Source organism: Magnolia sinica, chromosome 1, assembly GCF_029962835.1.
Source record: "Magnolia sinica isolate HGM2019 chromosome 1, MsV1, whole genome shotgun sequence".
NCBI classification, from domain to species: domain Eukaryota; kingdom Viridiplantae; phylum Streptophyta; class Magnoliopsida; order Magnoliales; family Magnoliaceae; genus Magnolia; species Magnolia sinica.
The window spans coordinates 33,368,577-33,394,629 of NC_080573.1; the positions used below are offsets into that span (position 1 = coordinate 33,368,577).

The 26,053-nt window shown below is 39.7% G+C and overlaps 1 protein-coding gene across 1 annotated transcript; it reads left to right on the forward strand.

Annotated features, from left to right (window-relative positions):
* Positions 1 to 8,676: 8,676 nt before the first annotated feature.
* On the forward strand, positions 8,677 to 9,317 carry LOC131245405 (uncharacterized). Its single transcript, XM_058244860.1, has 2 exons — positions 8,677 to 8,815; positions 8,901 to 9,317. Exon 2 carries the CDS (start codon positions 8,907 to 8,909, stop codon positions 9,315 to 9,317), a length of 411 nt encoding a protein of 136 aa, XP_058100843.1. The 5' UTR covers positions 8,677 to 8,815; positions 8,901 to 8,906.
* The last annotated feature ends 16,736 nt before the right edge of the window (positions 9,318 to 26,053 follow it).

Genomic DNA, 26,053 nt, shown 5'->3' on the forward strand with positions numbered 1-26,053 from the left:
AACTATAACCTAAACCTAAACCTATAACCTTAACCTTAACATATAACATTAATGTAAACCTAAACCTATAACATAAACCTATTCTCTTATCCCTAAACCAAAACCTAAACCTATAACGTAAACCTATTCTCAAATACCTAAACCTAAACCTAAACCTAAACCTTAATGTATTGTCAAATCCCTAAACCTAAACCTACACCTAATCCTAATCTCAACTCCCTAGCCTAAACCTAAACCTAAACTTCATAACCCAAACCTAAACCCGATCCCGAACCCGAACCCAATTTCCTAAACTGAAACCTTGACCTATTCTCAATTCCCTAAAGCGATAACTTATAACCTAAACTAAACCTATACTTATAACCTAAACCAATTCTCAAATCCCAAAGCCTATAACTATAACCTAAACCTAAACCTATAACCTTAACCTTAACATATAACCTTAACCTAAACCTAAACTTATAACCTAAACCTATTCTCAAATCCCTAAACCTAAACCTAAACCTATAATCAAAACCTATTCTAAAATCCCTAAACCTTAATGTATTCTCAAATCCCTAAACCTAAACCTACACCTAATCCTAATCTCAACTCCCTAGCCTAAACATAAACCTAAACATGAAAACCCAAACCTAAACCCTGTCCCGAACTCGAACCCGATTTCATAAACCTAAACCATGACCTATTCTCAATTCCCTAAAGCTATAACCTATAACCTAACCTAAACCTATACTTATAACCTAAACCTATTCTCAAATCCCAAAACCTATAACCATAACCTAAACCTTACCCAAAAACCTATAACCCAACCTAAACCTAAACCTATAAACTTAACCTAAACCTAAACCTATAACCTTAACCTTAACATATAACCTTAACCAAAACCAAAACTTATAACATAAACCTATTCTCAAATCCCTAAACCTAAAACTAAACCTTAATGTACACTCAAATCCCTAAACCTAAACTTACACCTAATCCTAATCTCAACTCCCTAGCCTAAACCTAAACCTAAACTTGAAAACCCAAACCTAAACCCGATCCCGAACCCGAACCCGATTTCCTAAACCTAAACCTTGACCTATTCTCAATGCCCTAAAGCTATAACGTATAACCTAACCTAAACCTATACTTATAACCTAAACCTATTCTCGAATCCCAAAACCTATAACTATAACCTAAACCTAAACCTATAACCTTAACCTTAATATATAACCTTAACCTAAACCTAAACCTATAACCTAAACCTATTCTCAAATCTCTAAACCTAAACCTAAACCTATAACCTAAACCTATTCTCAAATACCTAAACCTAAACCTAAACCTTAATGTATTCTCAAATCCCTAAACCTAAACCTACACCTAATCCTAATCTCAACTCTCCAGCCTAAACCTAAACCTAAACTTAAAAACCCAAACCTAAACCCGGTCCCGAACCCGAACCCGATTTCCTAAACCTAAACCTTGACCTATTCTCAATGCCCTAAAGCTATAACCTATAACCTAACCTAAACCTATACTTATAACGTAAACCTATTCTCGAATCCCAAAACCTATAACTATAACCTAAACCTAAACCTATAACCTTAACCTTAACATATAACCTTAACCTAAACCTAAACCTATAACCTAAACCTATTCTCAAATCTCTAAACCTAAACCTAAACCTATAACCTAAACCTATTCTCAAATACCTAAACCTTAATGTATTCTCAAATCCCTAAACCTAAACCTACACCTAATCCTAATCTCAACTCTCCAGCCTAAACCTAAACCTAAACTTGAAAACCCAAATCTAAACCCGGTCTCGAACCCGAACCCGATTTCCTAAACCTAAACCTTGACCTATTCTCAATTCCCTAAAGCTATAACCTATAACCTAACCTAAACCTATACTTATTACCTAAACCTATTCTCAAATCCCCAAACCTATAACATAAGCCATAACCTAAACCTATAACCTATAACCTATAACCTGAACCTATAACCTATTCTCAATTCCCTAAAGCTATAACCTATAACCTAACCTAAACCTATACTTATAACCTAAACCTATTCTCAAATCCCAAAACCTCTAAGTATAACTTAAACCTTAACCGAAAACCTATAACATAACCTAAACCTAAACCTGTAAACTTAACCTAAACCTAAACCTATAACCTTAACCTTAACATATAACCTTAACCTAAACCTAAACCTATTCTCAAATCCCTAAACCTAAACCTAAACCTATAACCTAAACCTATTCTCAAATCTCTAAACCTAAACGTAAACCTTAATGTATTCTCAAATCCCTAAACCTAAACCTACACCTAATCCTAATTTCAACTCCCTAGCCTAAACCTAAACCTAAACTTGATCTATTCTCAATTCCCTAAAGCTATAACTTATAACCTAAACCTAAACCTATAACCCTAACCTAAACCTAAAACCTAAACCTATAGCTAAAGCTAAACCTATAGCCTTAACCTAAACCAAAAGCTATAACCTAAACCTTAACCTATAACCTATAACCTGTAACCTAAACTTATAACCTATAACCTAACCTAAACCTATACTTATAACCTAAACCTATTCTTAAATCCCAAAACCTATAAACTTAACCTAAACCTTAACATATAACCTTACCCTTAACATATAACCTTAACCTAAATGTAAACCTATAACCTAAACCTATTCTCAATTCCCTAAACCTAAACCTATAACCTAAACCTATTCTCAAATCCCTAAACCTTAATGTATTCTCAAATCCCTAAACCTAAACCTACACCTAATCCTAATCTCAACTCCCTAGCCTAAACCTAAACCTAAACTTGAAAACCCAAACCTAAACCCGGCCCCGAATCCGAACCCGATTTTCTAAACCTAAACCATGACCTATTCTCAATTCCCTAAAGCTTTTACCTATAACCTAAACCTATTCTCAAATTCCAAAACTTATAACTATAACCTAAACCTAAACCAAAAACCTATAACCTAACCTAAAACTAAACCTATAAACTTAACCTAAACCTAAACCTATAACCTTAACCTTAGCATATAACCTTAACCTAAACCTAAACCTATAACTTAAACCTATTCTAAAATCCCTAACCCTAAACCTAAACCTATTCTCAAATCCCTAAACCTAAACCTAAACCTAAACCTTAATGTATTCTCAAATCCTAAACCTAAACCTAAACCTATAACCTATAACCTATAATCTATAACCTAAACTCAAATCCCCTAAACCTAAACCTACACCTAATCCTAATCTCAACTCCAATTCCCTAAACTTAAACCTAAACTTATACCTAGTCTCTATTCCCTAAACCTAAACATATAATCTAAACCTATAACCTAGCCTAATCTTAAAGTTATTTCCGTAAACTGACTTTAGTCATTTCATTGTAGACATGGATAAGAGTTGAATGCGAGCTAAGAACAGGTTTGGCTCAGAGTATAAACAAGGGGTTTAAGAGTTCGTGAAATTTGTACGAAATCGGGCAGATTTAAAGAATAGGATTAGGTGTCCATGTCGAAAATGCAAGAACATGATATATAAGACTTTAGACAAAGTAGAGGATGATTTGTTCATAGTTGGGATTGACCAGGGTTACACTTGGTGGATCTATTATGGTGAAGATATGACCCATAGAGTTGAGCCCTCCAAAGTCCTCGCTGACCCAATTGTGCCGAATGACGAGGATGAAGACATTGACGAAATGCAAGATATCATAAGGGATGTGTTCAGGGGAACAGCTGCGGATACTGATTTTGCAGTGACAAGCAGTAGCCAAGATATTCCTCCAATGGGTGATGTCGAATCAGAAAAGTTTAGTAGGTTGTTGAGGGAGGCAGAACGTCCACTTTATCCGGGCTGTGAGAACTTCTCCAAGTTAAATTTTCTTACAAAGTTACTTCATTTGAAGACAATAAATCGTTGGAGTAACAAATCGTTTGACATGTTGCTTGAGTTGTTGAAAGAAGCGTTACCGGACGGTGAGACATTGCCAAAGTCTCATTACGAGGCAAAATCATTAATGCGAGACTTAGACCTTGGTTATGAACTCATACATGCATGTATAAATGATTGTTTATTATATTGGAAAAAGCATGATAAGGCTGAAGAGTGTCAAGAATGTGGAGAGTCTAGGTGGAAGAATGACAGAGCCAGGGGTAAGAAAATCTCACGAAATGTGTTAAGGTACTTCCCATTCAAACCCAGATTGTAAAGATTATTTATATCTCGTAAGACGGCTGAAGATATGAGGTGGCATAAGGAGAAACGCGTTCATGATGATAGTACACTGAAGCACCCTGTGGACGCTGAAGCCTGGCAAAATTTTGACAAGCAACATGGCTGGTTTGTAGAGGATTCTCGCAATGTTCGACTAGGCCTTGCAAGTGATAGTTTTAATCCATTTGGTAATATGAGTAGCTCGTACAATATGTGGCCAGTGGTACTTATGCCCTGTAATTTACCTCCTTGGTTGTGAATGAAAGAGTCATTTTTCATGATGTCATTGCTTATTTCTGGACCCAGGTTACCTGGGAATGACATTGATGTGTATTTGCGACCGTTAGTAGACGAGTTAAACGAGTTGTGGAGTCAAGGTGTATAAACGTATAATCTTTGATGGCAAACAAGATCATAGGCCACCTCCAAAAGAGCTATCTAGAGAAGACGTGATGCAACAACTGAGTAACATTGGAGAGGTTAGATTTGGTAAGACATCGCACTTGAAGAAGAGGAAACATACAGTATCAGACTATAACTAGAGAAAGAAGAGCATCTTTTTTGAGTTGCCCTATTGGAGTGATCTGAAATTGCAACACAACTTAGATTTCATGCATATTGAGAAAAATATATGTGACAATGTCTTTGGAACATTGATGAATATAGAGAAGAAAACAAAAGACAGTTTTAAGGCTCGTTTGGATCTACAAGAAATGGGTTTAAGGAAAGAGTTGCACTTGCAACCATATGAAAATTCGTATACTATACTAACAGCCTGCTACACGTTGACAAAACTAGAGAGAAAGCGTTTATGTGAATGGTTGAGATCGGGGAAGTTTCTCGATGGGTATGCGTCAAACATATCTCGGCGCGTAAACGTTACAGACTGTAAGGTAACAGGAATGAAAAGTCATGATTGTCACGTCCTTCTGTAATGCCTACTGCCGGTTGCGATTCGTGGATTCTTGAGCAAGGATATCAGTGCGGCACTGATTGAGTTGAAGATATTCTTTAAGGATTTGTGTTCGAGATCGTTGAATGTAGATGTTATTAAATGATTGGAGAGGGACATTGCCGTAATCCTTTGTAAACTTGAAAGAATATTTTCACCTGCAATTTTCGATGTCATGGTACACCTAGCGATTCACTTACCGCACGAGGCGAAGCTTGCAGGCCCAGTACAATATCGTTGGATGTATCCAATTGAAAGGTGGTACCAATATGTTAAAATTTTTATTCATTCCATAAACTACATATATTCATGTTTTCATACGTATAACATAGTAGTTTTGTGTATAGATACCTTCACACACTGAAACAATTTATGAGAAATAAGGCACGACCGGAGGGGTCGATAGCTGAAGTGTGCATTGATAATGAGTGCCTTACATTTCGCTCCATGTATCTTCGTGGCATAGAGACTAGATTCAACCGAGAAGATCGGAATGCCGATGAAGGGCAGGAGCATGAACAAGGACTCATATCTATATTTGCACATAACATTCATCCTTTAGGATCCCTGACATTTCAGGATATGGACCTTGGGGATCTAGCAAAGGTGCGATGGTATGTGTTGCATAATTGTGAAGAAATAGAGTCGTATTTGGAATAAGTCTTCCCTCGATTATTATTTTCTATATATACGATGATCTTAATGTTTCTTGCTGATGATGTGCCATTTATGTGTAGCGAACACATAGACGAGATGAGGTCCAAATTTCTCACAAATTATGATCGAATGCATCAGATCAGTTTCCAGAATGGTTCGCCAACCGTGTAAGATTTCACATTGTACCTCATCACACTTAGCATTTTTATTGTATTGCACATTATTTCAACTCATGAAAATCCCTAAACAATTATATTCTGTACATGATAATATATGAAGACGTTGTGCACGAGTAACTTTGCGGATACGTCTGATGCATTATACTCACTGGCATGTGGCACTGATAGATGTGTATCTAGATATACAGGTTGTATTGTAAACGGGATTCAATTCTACACCGAAAATGTGAGAAGTACAGGACCACACAAAATAGTGGGGTGGTTGTGAAGGGAACAAATGAGGAGGATGAAATTGACTTTTATGGCATTTTGACAAATATTATTGAGCTAAGTTATTGTATGAGAAAGCGGGTGTACTTATTTAGATGTGATTGGTGGGACATTGGAAATAAGAAGTTGAGAATACAGACTGACAACTACTTTACGAGCGTAAATTTATCTCAGAAGTGGTTTAAGGATGACCCATTTGTCCTCGCCAGCTAAGCCGAACAAGTATTTTACCTCGTTGATACCAAGTTAGGCAGCTCTTAGCACGTGGTGTAGAAAATAAAACCCAGGAATGTATTTGACGTTCTCGTACGAGAAGTTGAAGATAGCGAGGACGGGAGAAATGACACGTTTAGGGTTGAAGAAGCATATTAAGAAGACATGCCATCTAGGGATACAGGGACTGATTCAAGTGTTGATATTGATGTGGTGCAATTAGATAGAGATGATGTGCCACCTGATCATGTTGATGCCTCAATAATACGTGATATTGTTATAGATGATAGCAGTTTCATTGATGATGATATTATAGACAATGAGGATGAAATACTGATCAATGATAGTGCTGGTGAAGAAATAGCTCTAAGCGATAGTGATACAGACGACGATTATTAAATGTACACATGATTTACATGTTATTTTTCAATTCGAATAATTTATGTATTCCATGTATACGTGAAAATTACAAGTCATGATTAATTTTTTTTATTGACTTGTTTATAATCCACATTTGCAGTTGAGTCAATTTTTGATCATGTCCTCCTTAAACCGGAGCGTAGCAGAATCACGCAACATATTTCATCAGCTATTGCAGATGGATGTTTCGGTCCTATCTTCTTCTGGTAGGGCCATAGAGATACCCGGTCTGGTCTATGAGTGTAGAGTGGAATATATCGACGATGACCCAGAGGAAAGATTATGCCATCTCAAAGAAATTTCGTGGCTGATGGAGATATATAATCGCGAGAAATGAGATATGAAAGATGCGACTCTGTCACTTGCACATTTGAATGGAGTCCTAAGAGACCAGATATCTCCTATTGTGACTGGCATGTTGGCTGTAAATATGTCGAGTGCTTCGCATGAAATGACATATGTTTCTGAAGCATACGATAGCTTATGCAGGGAGTACTTCGGATAGTTTACCTCAAAGTTATTTCGTATTACAATGAAATATGTATATTTAATATAGAATGACAATGTATAATGGAATTTTCAATGATTATAAATTAAAGTTTACAGTTTTATTATATTCTGCTTGCATTATAGTGTAATGCTCTAATCATATTTTAATCATCTCTCTAACCATAAATACATGCATTGTACCTTTAACACTACTTGTACAACGTTTTAGTATATTCCACTTGTATTGACATTGTTTAAATTTATAAGTTCGTAGCTAGCACATATTCAGTGATGGCACCAGGTGGGAGAGTACGTCGTTCGCGCACTGGATCTACCCCTTCTACTCGTGAAGTGATGGAGCCAGCATCGCCGTCACATGTTGCATCGCAGGCGTCTGATCCCTCAGTCGCGCATACACCGGGCACTGCATGTAAGTCTAGACGTATATTTCTTTTAATGATTTCTGTTTATGTTTAAACTTACGTATTTCTTTTGCAACAGCGTCGTCGACCAGCCGACGAAGACGTAGACCCACGCGCAGGTTGCTTTTAGAGCGACTTATGCATGAGGGTAGGGTGATGGTAGAGTTCCCACAGGACTGTATTAGACCTGTTGAGAACAATGCCATGTTGTTTACGTCAGAGGTCGGTGTCTTATGCCGATCTCTGATCCCCCCACCACTTCCCGTTGGGGAGACGTGACAGATGATGTGCGGTAGCTCATCCGTCAGCGCCTTCAGGTAAATTTTAGTAAATTAAAATTTATTTTATAAAAGTTCATTTACAGTTAAGTTATTTTCTTAATAAGTTTATTATCTTAATCTATTATTTACGAAACTGTAGGATAAATTTGACTTGGATTTGAGTGTTCTGCACATCTCCCATGCCATCGACGACATGATGAAGGAGCGATTCAAGGATTACCACAGTAAGTTACACCGGTAATACAAGCGGTGCATGAGCCACGAGGAGGCCGTACAGTTCGCACCGCTGCACGTGACCGATGAGGACTGGCGGATACTCTGCGATAGTTTTCGTCTGATTCTTTTCAGGTAATATTTACATATTTATGATATCTTAATGTAATAATTAAATTCGCAATTAATAACAATGTATTATGAATAACGTGTTCAAAAGAGGAGAAAAATAAATTCTGACAATAGAGGAAAGTTAGAAGTGAACCACGTAGCTGGTTCAAAGTCATTTGTACGACTTCGTCACGACATGATAAGAAAGTACTGATAATTATTACGTTTATATATTCTTTCCATGCATTTATATTAATTTTATTGTCTTTTCGATTGCGCAGCGAGATTCTGTCACTGGCCAGGAGCCCGGACCAGTAGACTTCTACAAAGGGACTCACTGTCGGCAGGCGACAGGATCTTGGGTACATCTTAGAGCCAGCGAGATTTGGGTAAAGATCCTTACATTGTAAAATTTATTTGCATTAAATTATAATAATGTCATTTATTATGAAAATTCATATGTTTTCATTACAGGAGGAGATGAACACCTTACGTAGTCAGCCCACTCCCGATGGTACTCAACGGAGTGAGCCAGAGATCCTGAGTCAATTGCTTGGCACCCGTTCTGGATATGTTCGTGGGTTTGGCCATGGTGCCAAGCTCATGGCACCTGCTAGAGCTGCCTCTAGCCGATCCATCGTCGTTGGCGACAGCGCCGTACGCCGAGCTGATACCGCAGAGAGAGAGGTTCAGCAGCTACGGGTCGTCGTCGATGACATCAAAGATCAGCTGGACAGACAAAGGGAAGAGCAGGCGAGGCAGAGGGAGGAGCAGGAGAGGAGGATGGAGGAGATGCGGGTGGAGCATGAGCGACGGATGATAGAGATGTTTCAGGTTATCGCTGCACGCTTACCCACTGATGCCCTAGCGCCTCCGCCTTCATCTGTGTGATTTTTTTTAATATTTTTTTATTATATTAAGTTTATATGTATTTATGCATGAATGAATGTGATGCGGATAAGATTGTTTGTGTTTGGATGAATGTAGTTTATGTTTGGGTTAGGGTTAATTTAATTAGATGGATGTGAATGTGAATATGATGAAATATATTATATAATAGGTGTATATTAGGATGAATATGATGAAATATATTGTTAACAGGTGTATATTAGGAATTTTGTGCAGAATTTTAAGCGGTATATTTTAAAAAAAAAAGACTTTTAGCGACGAAAATTTTCGTAGCTAAAAGTATTGTAATTTATTTTTAGCATCAAAAATCTTCGCTGCTAAAAAGGCTTGTAAAGTTTTTTAGCGACGAAAATTTTCGTTACTAAAGGTGTAATGAATTTTTTGGCAGTGAAAATTTTCGCTGCTAAAGGTCATGTAAAGGTTTTTTAGCGACGAAAATTATCGTCACTAGAAAGGAACGAATTTTTAGCAGCGAAACTTTTCGCTGCTAAAAGTATTGTTCAGCTTTTTAATGATGAAATATTTCGTCGCTAAAAGTTGAATATTTTTTGGCAGCGAAGATTTTCGCTGCTAAAAGTCTTGTACAGTTTTTTTTGCGACGAAAATATTCGTCGTTAAAAGTAACGAATTTTTAGCAGCGAAAATTTTCACTACTAAAAGTCTTGTATAGTTTTTTTTGCGACGAAAATGTTCGTTGCTAAAAGTAATGAATTTTTAGCAGTGAAAATTTTCGCTGCTAAAAGTCTTGTATAGTTTTTTTTGCGACGAAAATATTCGTCCCTAAAAAACTGAACAATACTTTTAGCAACGAAAAGTTTCGCTACTAAAAGTCTTGTACAGTTTTTTGGCGACGAAATGTTTCGTCACTAAAAGTAACGAATTTTTAGCAGCGAAAATTTTTGTTGTTAAAAGTCTTGTACAGTTTTTTTAGCGACGAAAATTTTCGTCGCTAAAAATCTTACTTTAGCGACGATTTGAATTTTTCACCATTAAAATCCATGCACGTTGGTCTTTTAGTGACGAAGTTAGCGACCAAAATTTTCGTCGCTAAATGTATTTGGCTACGAAAATCTGACTTTTAGCGACGAAAAGTTTCGTCGCTAAAAGGGGTATTTCTTGTAGTGCATGGTCGGATGCTGAAAAGGCCTAGCTATATGTCTTGGAGGGGGGGGGGGGGGGGGAATAATAACAGCAGAATAAAAAATAAGATAGCCAAGAACAAGAAAGATAATAATTCATAATACAAAATGTAAAGAAATCACAAAATCTAGTTGTTCTAAGGACAACCTTTCACCATAAAAACCAAGGGTTTATGGCAGGACAACCTTACTAGAACAATTAGAGAATTAAAAGCTAAAACTGTAAAGAAACGGAAAGGAAATAGTAAGAATTGAAATCTAAACTATTACAACATTCCCCACAGTGCTTGAAATGTAAATATTACAACATTCACATCCACACATACATCCCACAATTTTGAATGATAAATGATATATAAATTAAGCAAACATTCAAATCACAATACACAAAGAATTATAGTGGTTTGCCTGTGTATTCACCAACTGTTAAACAACAGCCACACAGATTGCTACTCCACTCTTAATATCCTCACATAGGGGATATCAGCGTTCACTATGAAAATAGGTTTCACAGGTTCAGCTAAAACCTTCAAAATTATATCTTTTAATGGGTTACACAATTCAAAAACCCCACTTCTGAGTTTTCCTGGCTCTCCTCAGATAACCAATAGATTGAGATTTTTTTGGCTTAATCTCAAATAAAAACCAAAATGAAGGAAATTTACAATACAGTAAAATACCTGGATTTCTCCTTTTGTAGCAGCTCGGAAGAAGCAATCAGAATAGAAGTTCGAATGTGGAAGTTCAATGTCTAATACTCACTTTGAAATGGTTTTAAGTTCTAATTGATTTTAAATTAAATCCAATTAGGGCTAGCTTTATTTGATTTTGAATCTAAGAAGTGGAATATCCCAATTCCTCTTTCAAATTAGATTGGAATATAGAAACAAAATCAAATAAGAAAAAGCTAACAATAGAGAAATTAAATATGCACAATTAGCTTAAGATTGAACACAGACTTATCTCAGAGTGATGCCTTGATTTTACTTGAATTGCCTTCTAAAACTCTGAAATTCATGTTCTATTTATAGTTGCAGAAATCGTATCTACGACTGGTCTTGAGAACACTACGACTAGTCGTAGATTGAACAGATTTTTAAAATTTTAAGCGCGATCGGATAAAACCGTTTCACGACTAGTCTTAGGGTGTCTTGAGGCACCTGATTTGATCATTATAGTTTAAGTCGAAGGTGCACGACTGGTCCTAGAACGAGTCGACACTGTTCCTACGACCGGTCGACCAGTCTCCAGGACTGGTCTAGCTTAATCAAAAAATTTTGACAAATTACAACAACTTAGGACTGGTCTAGAAATTTCTTGGATTGGTCGAGCCAGACCTAAGACTAGTCGAACAGAGTTCAGGACTAGTCCTATAATAGACCAAACATCTATAAAATTGTTCAATTTAAATTATGTATGCAAAATGACTTACCTTAAGGTTAATCTAAGGTCAATCATACCTTGAAAGTGAGGTATGAACATTGAGACTTCATTTCTTCAAATGATAGTTGACCTTTGAAGATTGTGAAGCTTAAGATCTTTCTACTTGATGTAATCTTGAGCTTGAGATCTTTTAGAGCTTGAATTACACTTCATCTTGCATTGTACACTAACTTGAGTCTTTGAACAAGACCACTTCTTTTGTTGTAGATTGTACTTGCATTTCTTGAAATGGTTTGAAGAAGTTTTTCGTTCTTGACTTAAAGCAAAGTGTTTAAAGATGTGATGTGATGTCGTGAACATATATACCTATAAGCTACACAAGACATAGATTGAGGTTTTAGCACCACAAAATTTAACAACCAAAGGAGCAAGAAACCATAGCACTTACAGATGCGGCTAGGTCCAAGCTCTAATCATGGCCCAAAATACGGCCTTCATCATGGCTGAGAAGGAAAAGAGAAAAAAGAAAATCGAAGGACTGAGTCATTACCTGGCCGAACCTGCAAGGTGGTTGATGCCTCCACCAACACTCTCTTTCTTTTCTTTCTTACTTTCTCTCTTTCTCTCTCTCTCTCTCTTTCTTCTCTTTATTTCTCTTCCTTGCTGGTGTGGAAAATAGAGGGTAGTGGTTTCCTATTTATAGGTAGGGAGAGGTGCCTCCAACAGTTGGAAAAAGCTCACTATATGCAACGGTTAAGATTGAAGGATAGCTATGTATGGGCCCCATCCATGTTTAGGGATGGATTGCTAACACCTTGGCCAACCTGAAAGTACATTCCCAGGGTCTTGTGGGGCCCATCTTGCGATCAGGCTTTGATGGGTCAACGGGGAAGATGACCCAAGCATCAATGACAGATCACTGTTCCACATGTTTTGCCATGATCTGGTCTGTTTGAGCAGACCAGATGGGTTCTTAGATCAGTGTGGGGTCCACTTTTTGGATAAAGATGTGGGTCTTGATCCATCTCATGAGAAAGCTTGGTTCTCACCATCTTCTCATGAGATGAGATATGGTGTTTTCTCATTTTGTACCACTGTGCTGGGAGGGCTGGGATGACCCCACGTGGCCCCATCGGACAGTCGCAGGTGTGACAGCTTCTTATAGCCAAAAATGGAAATCCTACTTTTTCCTTCCTTACGGCTTGCCTAACTATTTCCAGTTATGAAGATGCCTCCCCTGACTGGCTCGTGGGAGGTTTAAATCCCTTGGATTTAAGGGGTGTTGACTTGTAAGAGAAGCCACCTGATGGTCTCTGATCTTAGATCCTAGCCACATATGAAAGGAATGGACGGTCCAGGCCCAACTCCTTTATTCCTATGCATGGGTCCAAACCCCTATACCTTTTTGGTTGGGCAGACCCCACGAGAAAAATGGACGGCTTAGATCGTTCGAAAAGTGGCCAGGGTGGTCCACTTTGGACTCCGAAGTCCATCAATTCAAATTTACAATTTGGCAGGAGGAATTTCCTCTCTTTTTCGAAAGTGGCTTGGTCAATGGTCGCTTGACCAGCTGGCTTAGTCCAGTGCACATCATGCACTATCACTAGGGTGCACGTGCACTCCGATTGGGGGCCCTATATGATGTTTGTGACTAATCTCCACCGTTCATTTACCCTGAGGGCCAGATATAAGGATCCCAGCCCAGTTTGGGGCATATATGAGCCCAGGTGGGCCCCACGACTTGATTCGGGTCTCATTTATGGATTTTTCATTGATTTGTTGGTTGGATCAGCCCAAAATTGAACATCAACGGTTAAAACGGTCCAAGGGACTATTTAAGCTAAGACCCAATGGTCAGGTTACGGATATATGGCCTGTTCTGACTTTATGACACTAAATATTATGTTATACTACATTTAATAATATTATTTACTATTATAATAATAATAATTATTATTATTATTATTTTTATTATTACCATTATTATTATTATTATTATTTTCACTATCATTTTATTATCATTATTATTATTATTATTATTATTATTATTATTATTATTATTATTATTATTATTATTAAAAATTATTTTCCTTATATATTATATCATATATAATTTATATTATCACAAATTGTTAATATATGTAAATTATATGAATGTCAGTAAGCAGAGATTAATGTATATATATACATATATGTTATTTGTATACTATTTGTATGTTCATATATGTGTTAGGTTTTTAAAAGTTATATAAATCATTAAATTGTTTAAAACATGTTATTCATTATAAATTTTTCCAGTATATGTTATTTTTATATATTACAAAATCTATAGTTTGTAATTTATGCATATGATATGGATTATAGTTACATATCCCTTTAACATGTAACTTCAAATATTTATAAAATATATATAAACAACATTTCATAGTATATATATTTAGGTTGTATTATATTTTTTTGTATTTAATTTAAATTAAATCACATGGTAACACTCGAGTATTGGAAAGTATGAGGTGTTACACGGGATCCGCGTCTTTCCATTGATGGAGTCTCCGAGGAAAAATGTTCACCTGACGAGTCCGCTACATGGTCCTCTGAGAGGTCAATCGTATCGTCAAGATCATCTTCCTAGTCTCTCCAGGCCTTATTGAGATCTCGCTGAATCCGAGAGAATGATGTGGCCATACTCATACTTCCTTTCACATATCGTCGAGTGGCCTGATCTGATCCGATGATAACCGCAAGGTCATCCATTCTATCAATTCTTTTCTCACGGAGTCTTTCAACACATGGGTGAGACTGCAACCATAAAATAAAGTTGTAAGTTAGAAAAAAGTATATGTGATATATTGGTTTGTGAAGGTGTTTTATAAGATGCACTTATATAAATCATACCATAAGGTATTTCTCCCAGACCTCATCAGGGGCCGTAACCACTATGCGCTCATTATCCCATCCAAACCCATTGGCTGCCAGCATGTCCTTCACAATATTATATTCATGCTTGTAATACCTCAATTGGTTCCACACATTCTACCAGTTGACAACTATGTCTGTATGCTTCACGACCTCTTTAGCCGTTGCTTGGTAGGCTTCTCTCTTGAAACCATTATCCACCTTAAGTCCCAAAGCAACCTGTTCTAGCAGCGTGTCGAAAAGAACTTGATCTATTTCTACAATCTATTTGATTTTAGCCACTCGAGACAGAGGCTTAGCGAGGGATTTAATGGTCTTCCCACGTGATGAATAACGAGTTGGCATCACAGGTGTCCTAACCGATGATTGTGTTAATGTCGATCTATCATTAGACCAGAAGTCTGCCATGTCACATACGCACATAGCACGTGTCAAGTACATATTAATTTCATCTAATGTCAACATTTTTCGTGAGAAATTAAACATTCCTGATCAAAAATATATTTCATACTTTTACAAATTATGCAAAATTCCATAGTCAAGTAATTAATATTACGATAGCACCTAAGTATTGTCTAGTTCGCATGGAAAATTGCAAATCATAAATAAAATTAATTTGACTATCTACTCCTACTATTCTGGTTTGCATTTGCCCACATTCGAGAAGCAATATCATCCCGCACTCAAATCCAAGCAACCTTTTTTTGCTAAGTAACACACAACAACCATTGCCTCTCGTTATTCATTGACACCTCAAGCAGTGTTGGGCTACTCTCCCCTTCAGCAAAATCCATTTTTGCGTCATGTGACTCTTGATGAGACTTATGTCCGGTTCGTATGAAATTGTGTAACACACAACACACTACAACAATTTTCACTTTTGTGTGTAACTCATACTGAATGAACATATTTAATATGGGAAATCTGCCTTTTATTACACCAAAACAATGCTTGATTACATTTTGCAATTGTGTATGTCGATAATTAAACAGCTCCATGTTCGCAGGCACTCTCCCGGTTCGATACTCCTGTAAGTGGTATCGCACGCCCTGGTATGGAGCCATAAAACCGGGTGAATGCGCATATCCATCATTGACAACATAATATTTCCATACACAGTTGAATTAATGTTCCATTAAATGGACACTCGAAGATTTCACAAGTATTAAATAGATGGGCAATCTTTAAAAATCTAACCAGCACCATGCGGGACATTTAATGGATCATCTGTTCGGGTTGGAGCATTGTGTAGCACCCTCACATCCAAAGCTGAACCCTCCCAACCGGCCAATATGTATAGAAAATTAATGTCAAATGAACATGCCGCGAGTACATTATGTGAGAGGAATCCTTTTCGATTGTGGAAGCTCGCATGATTTGTTACTTGGACCTGAGCAGGTATGTGTGTCCCGTTAATTGCACCGACACAATCCTAGATGCATTTCATCAATTTCTCTTAGGGACGGACTTGTTAGTAGGGGTATGGGAATAACAACATAGAAATACATTGGCTATCAATGAAAATGATACCTGAAAGTATGGAGCCCAACTAATATTTCTTTAGATCTCGGAGGGTGTTTCTGATCCTAGCTATTTAATGAACATTGGGTATAATGATACAATATCATCTAAGACACGGTTAAAGTGATGGCTAACGGTTTCGCCGGATCGAATAAATCTGTGCCCTATGACCCGATTGCGAACAATGTGGCCCATAGTGTGGAGGAACATAACCACTTGTTCTTCTAAACTCACATTTTGAGTATTGCGCAAATGTGTCTTCTCGCGAAGTTTAGTACACAACTCAAAGAAAGAATCTCGACTCATCCTAAGTTAAGTTACGTAATCCACATTTGTCTCCCGAATGATAGAGGTGATGAACCTCACCCGCTCATCATCTCCATGTCGCTTCGGTTGTTTAAACATGTATACCCAATAGTATTCCCCTACTACTACTACGCAAGCTGCCATCACTTGCATGACAATAGCCCATTCCATCTCTTCTTCCTCATCATTTTTTAATGTTTGAGATCATGTAATTTGAACTATGATATATATACTTATTAATTTATGAACCTTGGTCCGTGTTAACCATGATGCAATGTGGATGATAACCACGAATTCTTATGCATTTGAACTACGACCCATAAAGGAAATGGTGAGCTTAGGGACAGGTCGTGGCACCCATGACAGGTAGATCGTGGTTCTTATATTGCCTGGGTCGTGTTTCTCTTAAGATTGTCGTGTTTGCGACAACCACGAACCATTACAACTGTGAAGCACGACCATTTTAACACGACAAACATGACCCAGAACAACTACGACCAATGCTTCACGTATATTTTAAAATGACAGCAACGACCAACGTATCAATCCATTGTAGGTTCCATGTATCATGATAACCAATACCTATCCAATGTCAGTCACGACTCATGTTTCATGACAACCATGACCTAAGGTGGATGATAATAACGAGCCTTTATCCATCTAAGCCACGAACACAGATGGAAATCGTGTACATACAATAGGCCGTGGTTTTCATGATATAATGATCGTGATTGTCATGTAAATAGATAGTGTAAAAAAATAATGTGGTGGTTGTCAACAACGACACATGAAACAAGGCAACAATGACCATGCAAAATGATTAACACGAACCTATTTCAAAATGATAACTACGATCAATGCTTCACATCAACTATGAACCATATTACATGAAAATCACGGTCCGTCTAATAGGACAACCACGACCCTTTAATAATGTAAGGCCCGTATCCTAGTCTGTACTATTCCGTCGACTGTCGCGATCCTTCCTGTTGAATTTCGGTAACCTGCGACGTAGAATCGATGTTTGCGCGTGACCCTAAGTCGTATCCTATAGATTTAAGTCGGCTTAATCTGAGACTTGTACCATTGCGACCACACCGTCACAGCGGTTCCAACGCCGCGACTCGCGCACCGATCCGATACCCTGGTAGGGAGATGTGGGCCGGCGTTTATTTCGAAGAAAATGCCGCGCGTTTGTAATCTCAAGAGAATCTCTACAACATGTCTCATCAATCAATCAATCAATCCATCAATCAATCACCTCATGTCAAGTACAAAGCAACCCATGCTTTCTTTCTCCACAAGTCAAGCAACCACCAAGTCAACTCTTTCTCACCCTCTCTCTTAAACAACCATATATGTCAAGTACACATCACACATCACTCACCCTTTCACCCATCACACCCATCCCTCACTTCTCTTACAACTCATTCTCTCTCTCTCATTTCTCAACACAACTCCCAAGCTAGCAAAAAAAATTCACGTCCATGCATTCCAAGAGAGAAAAATGACTTTGTGTGGCCCACCTATCCCACCCCAAAAACCTTCATCCTATCCATTCAACTCTCATCACCCTCCATCAAAGTGAAGCACAAGGAGACGGGCATTCTAATGGACCGAGAAGATCGAACGGTGGGTGCTTCTATAGGCTAGATTGTCATGTTCTTATGATGGGCTAAGTGAGGCCTACCGATCAATGGTATGGATCTCTCTTTGGACCCTAAGATGTGGCTGATGGCTCACCTTGATTATCAATATCATTCCATGATGGGGCCATTCTTCATGAACCCCCATCATGATGTTTACTTTCTAGTTTAAAAAGGGGTCATCTAGACCTTCTATTTCGGTGGAGAAAGGATCTTCACCATTGATTTTGATCGGTGGGCCCATATGAAATGGGACTCACTTGATGTATGTTGTAGATTATGCAAGGGAGGGCTCATAGTGCCAGTGTCCCTCCATCATCACGTGTCTATCTGTCTCTCTCTCTCTCTCTCTCTCTCTCTCTCTCTCTTTCATATTTTTGGTATGATGATGTGGCTGTGTGGCCTGCCTAGATGGACCCCACCATAAGGCATGTATTTTTATCCAAGTCATCTATTGGTGGGGCCCACTTTATAAGAGTTGTATCCACACCACCCATCATTTGGTGGCCCACATGTGTAGCCCACTTGTAATGCACAATCGTCCAATGTCCCTGGACGCTGGACGATTGAATGAAAAACACAAATATTAGCTTGGTGTAATGCATTTGGGGTGGGCCACTTGTGTAGACCCCACCTTGATGCATGTTGTTAATCCACGCTGTTCATTCCATTCCCCAGATCATTTTACCCGTTGAGCCAAAAAATGAAGCTGATCCGAGTATCTGGTGGGCCATAGCATAGAAAACAGTGATTTTCACCATTTAAATTCACCTTAACTTTTCTACACGCCGAAAGATGCCCAATATTAAGCTTGTTGGATTGGTTTTGGATTATAGAATCCATTGGATGGGATGGCTTCTTCCAATGAGGGCCTCACACATGAAAAACCACGAGATTTTGCGATTTCAAAAAAAAAAAAAACAAATATGCAGCAGACGTTGCTGCTGCCTGCCTGCGGCATGTAGGCGGGCAAACAACAGCAGACCTACAGTCCAGCTATGGGCCCCACCATGATGTGTGTTTTGTATATCCACACCGTCCATTTTCTAGGCCCTTAGGGCAGTAGGCTGCCCTCCTAAAATCAGCCACATCCAAAGCTTAGGTGGCCCACATCATAGGAAACAGTCGGGTTGAACCGTTTGCCATTGAAACCCATTTTTGGGTTCATAAAAGTTTTAAATTAATATGAAATTTGTTTTTACTCTTCATTTAGGTTTGCATGACCTTATGAACGGATTGGATGGCTTATAAACATTATGGTGGGCCCCATGTGGGACCCACTGATGCATGTATTGTAACCCACACCATCCCTGGGTGGGACGGCTGGTGTACCTCACTCCAGCAGCCTGCTGGAGTGGCGTCACTAAGCTCTGTGGGCCCCCCCTTGTATCATCCATGTCGTCTATCTATGCACCCCACCATGATGCATGTTCTACATCCAAACCGTCCATCCATTTTTAAAGCTCATTTCATGGCATGAGCTAAAGAATGAGTCAAATCCATAGTTCAAGTGGACCCCACTATATAAAATAGTGGACAGTGACTTCCACCATTCAAACTTCTTAGGAGCCATAGCAGTTTCCACTCAAGCTTATATCTTTTATTTTCAATTCATCTATCATTATGTTAATTTATGAATAGGTTGGTTCTCAAAATACCTCACAGAAGGCCACACTATTCGGTCATTGATTAGGTGGACCACACCATAGAAAATAGTGGGTTTGCCCGTCCACCATTAAAACCCCTTTCAGGTCAGTGTGACCTTGTGATTAGATTGGATGAGAAATAAACATTATCGTGGGCCTTGGGAATTTTAATGGTGGAAATCATTATCATCACTTATCTTAGGTATGGCCCATTTGATATACATAAGGCCCATTTGAGGAGGCCCACCTTGATGTATTTGTGGTCCGTTGTTGAGGCCCACCTTGACATTTATAAGGCCCATTTGAGGAGGCCCACCTTGATGTATTTGTGGCCCGTTGTTGAGGCCCACCTTGACATTCATAAGGCTCACCTTGATGTATTTGTGGTCCGTTGTTGAGGCCCACCTTAACATTCATAAGGCCCATTTGAGGAGGCCCACCTTGATGTATTTGTGGCCCGTTGTTGAGGCCCACCTTGACATTCATAAGGCCTATTTGAGGAGGCCCACCTTAACGTATTTGTGGCCCGTTGTTGAGGCCCACCTTGACATTTATAAGGCCCATTTGAGGAGGCCCACCTTGATGTAGTTATGACCCATCCATTTAGGCCCACCTTGATATACAAGAGGCCCATGTTGTGAGGCCCATTTGATGTATTGGAGGCTCATGGGTCGAGGCCCAATGGGATATACATGAGGCCCATTGAATGTGATTCCACCGTGGTTTATGTGTTGACCTTTATAGCAAGCTATGCCTTGGGAGCAATGTTGGTTTGACGTCTACATTGTAAGAATAATGTTGGTTAAATGTCCGCATTAGAACTCTCCCTAGGGCCCATTAATAAGCCCATACTTGTTGAATGTAGGCCATCAAGGCCCATCTTCATTGTAAGGATAGTTCATCACCATATAAAATGCTTAGTATAACTCCATGATTCATGCCCATACGCATCGTACGTATGCCTGATATGAGGAATGTTTGATCATAACATACACCATTGGGCAGACTATTTAAGGGACTCCTTGTGAGACAGAGTGCTCACATTATCACGCTGTACGAGCAGGATTGCTGCATGACTGGATAGTATAACTCATGCATCTCGCATATATGTGACTTGATCATTGTATGCCCTAGCAACATCAGGGTCGTGGCCTCCACAGGCACATCGTGGATAGCTAAAATGGGATACCGAAAATACTTAGTTTTAGGACTGTGGGCACTTAGGATGTCGGGTGAAAATCTTAAAATTTTTGAGGCCAGGAGGTGCCCCAACTCTAGACTGAGTGGAACATGAGAGCCTGAGTGCCGAATACCAGTAGGCCACGTCTCTCACTGTGTCTTGGTCGGTTGGGAGGGGGTGTGGCCTTATCCGCCCGAGTGAGGGGGCTATAAGCTAGGCTGAGTATGACCAACTCGTAAATGGGTCCGCTATCGACGAGCCAGGTAGGTATTAGCAGACTACTGGTCAGGCGGATAGTGAGGTCTATTTCGCTCACTAGGCTGTGCAGATAGGGAGGAGGCAGTCAGTGTCGAGTGTAATAGACCTCAGTGATTTCCCTAGAGAGCAACCGTACTGATATGTGGACATATTGAGAAGAAATTGCATATCCATTCATTCATTTACTATCCACTCAGGCTAGTGGTGAGTAACTATTTGTTACGTGTACCTTCACATGGCAAGGATTTCGGTTGGGCGCATGACTAGCCTGAGATCAGGAGTTTACCACATTGAGTCGGACTATTCAAATTTAGGTATGAGACTGGTTTAGATAGAAGTCCCTTGTGGTGGACCCCTTAGCTTGCGATACTATGTACTATCATCCTGACTTCCCATTCCAACATGGTCATTTCATTCACACCGCATATTACATTGTATCCGCAGTACTTAGCATTTTGTGTTACTATGTTTTTACACTTCTATGGCCTAGATGAGGTTGATGATATTCGTGGCTCGTCAGGGTTTGCATATTGCATTTGCATCCTCAGCATCTTTTATTGTCTTATTATGTTTTGCATCGCATAGCCTTGGTACGACTAATCGCACTCATGGACTTACCAGTATATTTCCGCTTACTCTGATATCGTATGATTCATGATCATGTCAGTATTTTTGCTTCTTTCGATTATGTATGATTTATGGGCTTTATGGTATACTTGACATTTATCTTGTGCACACACTTACACTACCCTCTAAGCTTTCTATAAGCTTATGCATGATAGATGTGTGCAGGTGATGTTAGGTTGCAGCAGTGTTTAGCTTGGAGCATGCAGCGGTCTTCTGGAGCTTGATTTTTGATTTATGTATTTTCCTTTCAGCATTGTACTCAAATGATTATATTAATGGATATGTGATGATGATGTTGCCTTTATGACTTGGTTATACTTGTGGTTATACTCCATTACAAAAAAAAATTATACTAAAAATTCTCCTTGTAGGATCCCAGGATTGGAATCGAGCACGTGAGTGATAGGATCCGAAAATAGGGCACTAAGGAGGCTGTCGGCGCCAGATTCGGCGATCGAAAATTTTGTGAGTCCGTTTTCTGAGTTTGGAGCATGACAAAAGTTGGTATCAGAGCATAACTTGGGAATACCTGAGGATAACGTCACATATCTACTGATAACTATACTACACTGTGTGATTGTTGAGAACTTAAAATGGTTAGACCCCCGAGTTCAAATAACTTAGAAACTCCCTGATATAGCTCCTTATCATGTGTGCATTTGAGAGTGCCCAAGGATGATAGGCCCTTGTTCCTTCCTGTAGGACATGACACCTAAGAGAATGACCCGAGCGACTTTCATTTCCTCACCTGAGATTCCTGTTCCCCCACCTGAGGCTTCTGCACCCCCACCCAAGCTAGCGCAGCACCGACCATGTCCGTAAGTGCAGACCAGCTACAGCAGATGTTGCAAGCAATGATCGCCATTCTTCAAAGAGGAGACCGAAAGAGGAAGGCCCCCTCCGGTAGCTCCCAAGTGTAGCGATGTCAACGGCCACAGAGGGATAAGAACAGTTCATCCTTCCGAGCATTTGCACCACCTAAACGTCAATCCTCAAGTGTATGCTTTAGATGTGGTGTGATAGGGCACCGTGTTTGGGAGTACTCCCACCCTCAGCAGCCCCTGCCACCTAGATCGTTCTCTGGTACTTGCTTTGGGTGCGGTGGGATGGGGCATCGTAGTAGAGAGTGTCCCCATCCTCAACAGCAGCAGCAATATCCTCAGACATCAGGAGGAGTCGTTGACGATTCGTGTGACTTGGCCCCTGCACCACCTTCCTAGATTGTTCATGAATGAGGTGTCCTGGGAGTTAGAACTTGAGATTTGTGGGTGTTATCCCTATCCCTCAGATGTTTGATTATGTTGGTATGTTGTGTTCTGATTATATATATAGTGGTGTGGTTTTCCTCCCATGGTAAGTTCTGCACTGGTTATATTATGGTTTAAATTTTGAGGATGAAATTTTTATTAGGTGGGGAGAGCTGTAAAGCACGTATCGTAGTCCGTATTGTTCCGTCGACTGCCGCGATCCTTCCCATTGAATTTCAGCAACCTGCGACGTATAATCGATGTTTGCGCATGACCCTAGGTCGTATCCTATAAATTTGAGTTGGCTTAATCCGAGACTTGTATCATTGCGACCGCACCGTCGTCGCGGTTCTAATGCCGCGACTCACGCACCGATCCGATACCCTGGTAGGGAAATGTGGGCCAGCATTTATTTTGAAGAAAATGCCACGCGTTTGCAATCCCAAGAGAATCTCTACAACATGTCCCATCAATCAATCAATCAATCCATCAATCAATCACCTCATGTCAAGTACAAAGCAACCCATGCTTTCTTTCTCCACAAGTCAAGCAACCACCAAGTCAACTCTTTCTCACCCTCTCTCTTAAACAACCATACATGTCAAGTACACATCACTCACCCTTTCACCCATCACACCCATCCCTCACTTCTCTTACAACCCTTTCTCTCTCTCTCTCTCTCTCATTTCTTAACACAACTCCCAAGCTAGCAAAAAAAATGCACGTCCATGCATTCCAAGAAGAAAAATGACTTTGTGTGGCCTACCTTTCCCATCTCAAAAACCTTCATCCTAGTCATTCAACTCTCATGACCCTCCATCAAAGTGAAGCACAAGGAGACCGGTGTTCCAACCGACCGAGAAGTTCAAATGGTGGGTGCTTCTATAGGCTAGATTGTCATGTTCTTATGATGGGCCAAGTGAGGCCTACCGATCGATGGTATAGATCTCTCTTTGGACCCTAAGATGTGGCCGATTGCTCACCTTGATTATCAATGTCATTCCATGATGGGGCCATTCTCCATGGACCCCATCATGATGTTTACTTTCTAGTTTAAAAAGGGGTCATTTAGACCTTCTATTTCGGTGGAGAAAGGATCTCCACCGTTGATTTTAATCGGTGGGCCCATATGAAATGGGACCCACTTGATGTATGTTGTAGATTATGCAAGGGAGGGCCCATAGTGCCCGTGTCCCTCCATCATCACATGTCTCTCTTTCTCTCTCTCTCTCTCTCTCTCTCTCTCTCTCTCTCCCTCTCTCTTTCATATTTTTGGTATGATAATGTGGCCATGTGGCCTGCCCGGATGGACCCCACTATAAGGCATGTATTTTTATCCAAGTCATTTATTGGTGGGGCCCACTTTATAAGTGTTGTATCCACACCACCCATCATCTGGTGGCCCATGTGTGCAGCTCACTTGAAATGCTCAACCATCTAGCATCCCTGGACGCTGGACGATTGAATGGAAAACACAAATATTAGCTTGGTGTAATGCATTTGGGGTGGGCCACTTGTGTAGACCTCACCTTGATGCATGTTGTTAATCCACGCCGTCCATTCCATTCTCCAGATCATTTTACCCGTTGAGCCGAAAAATGAAGTTGATTCGAGTATCTGGTGGGCCATAGCATAGAAAACAGTGATTTTCACCATTTAAATTCACCTTAACTTTTCTACACGCCGAAAGATGCCCAATATTAGGCTTGTTGGATTGGTTTTGAACTATAGAATCCATTGGGTCAGATGGATTTTTCCAATGAGGGCCCCATGCATGAAAAAACGTGAGATTTCGCGATTTCCAAAAAAAATGTGCAGCAGACGCTGCTACAGCCAGAGGCGCAAGTAGCGCCTGCGGCATGTAAGTGGGCGGACGACATCAGACACACGGTCCAGCTATGGGCCCCACCATGATGTGTGTTTTGTATATCCATACCGTCCATTTTCTAGGCCCTTAGGGCAGTAGACTGCCCTCCAAAAATTAGCTACATGCAAAGCTCAAGGGGCCCACATCATAGGAAACAGTAGGGTTGAACCATCTACCATTGTAACCCATTTTTGGGTTCACAGAAGTTTTAAATCAATATGAAATTTGTTTTTACTCTTTATTCAAGTCTGCATGACCTTATGAACAGATTAGATGGCATATATACATTATGGTGGGCCCCATGTGGGGCCCACTGATGCATGTATTGTAACCCACACCATCCCTAGGTGGGATGGCTGGTGTACGTCACTCCAGCAGCCTGCTGGAGTGGCGTCACTAAGCTCTGTGGGTCCCCCTTGTATCATCCACGCTGTCCATCTATGGACCCCACCATGATGCATGTTCTACATCCAAACCGTCTATCCATTTTTAAAGCTCATTTCATGGCATGAGCTAAAGAATGAGTCAGATCCATAGTTCAAGTGGACCCCACTTTATAAAATAGTGGATAGTGACCTCCACCATTCAAACTTCTTAGGAGCCATAGCAGTTTCCACTTAAGCTTATATTTTTTGTTTTCAATTCATCTATCACTATATTAATTTATGAATAGGTTGGTTCTCAAAATACCTCACAGAAGGCCACACCATCCGGCCGTTGATTAGGCGGACCACACTATAAAAAATAGTTGGTTTGACCGTCCACCATTAAAACCCCTTTCAGGTCAGTGTGACCTTGTGATTAGATTGGATGGGAAATAAACGTTAATGTGGGCCTTGGGAATTTTAATGGTGGAAATCATTATCATCACTTATCTTGGGTATGGCCCATTTGATATACATAAGGCCCATTTGAGGAGGCCCTCCTTGATGTATTTGTGGTTCGTTGTTGAGGCCCACCTTGACATTCATAAGGCCCATTT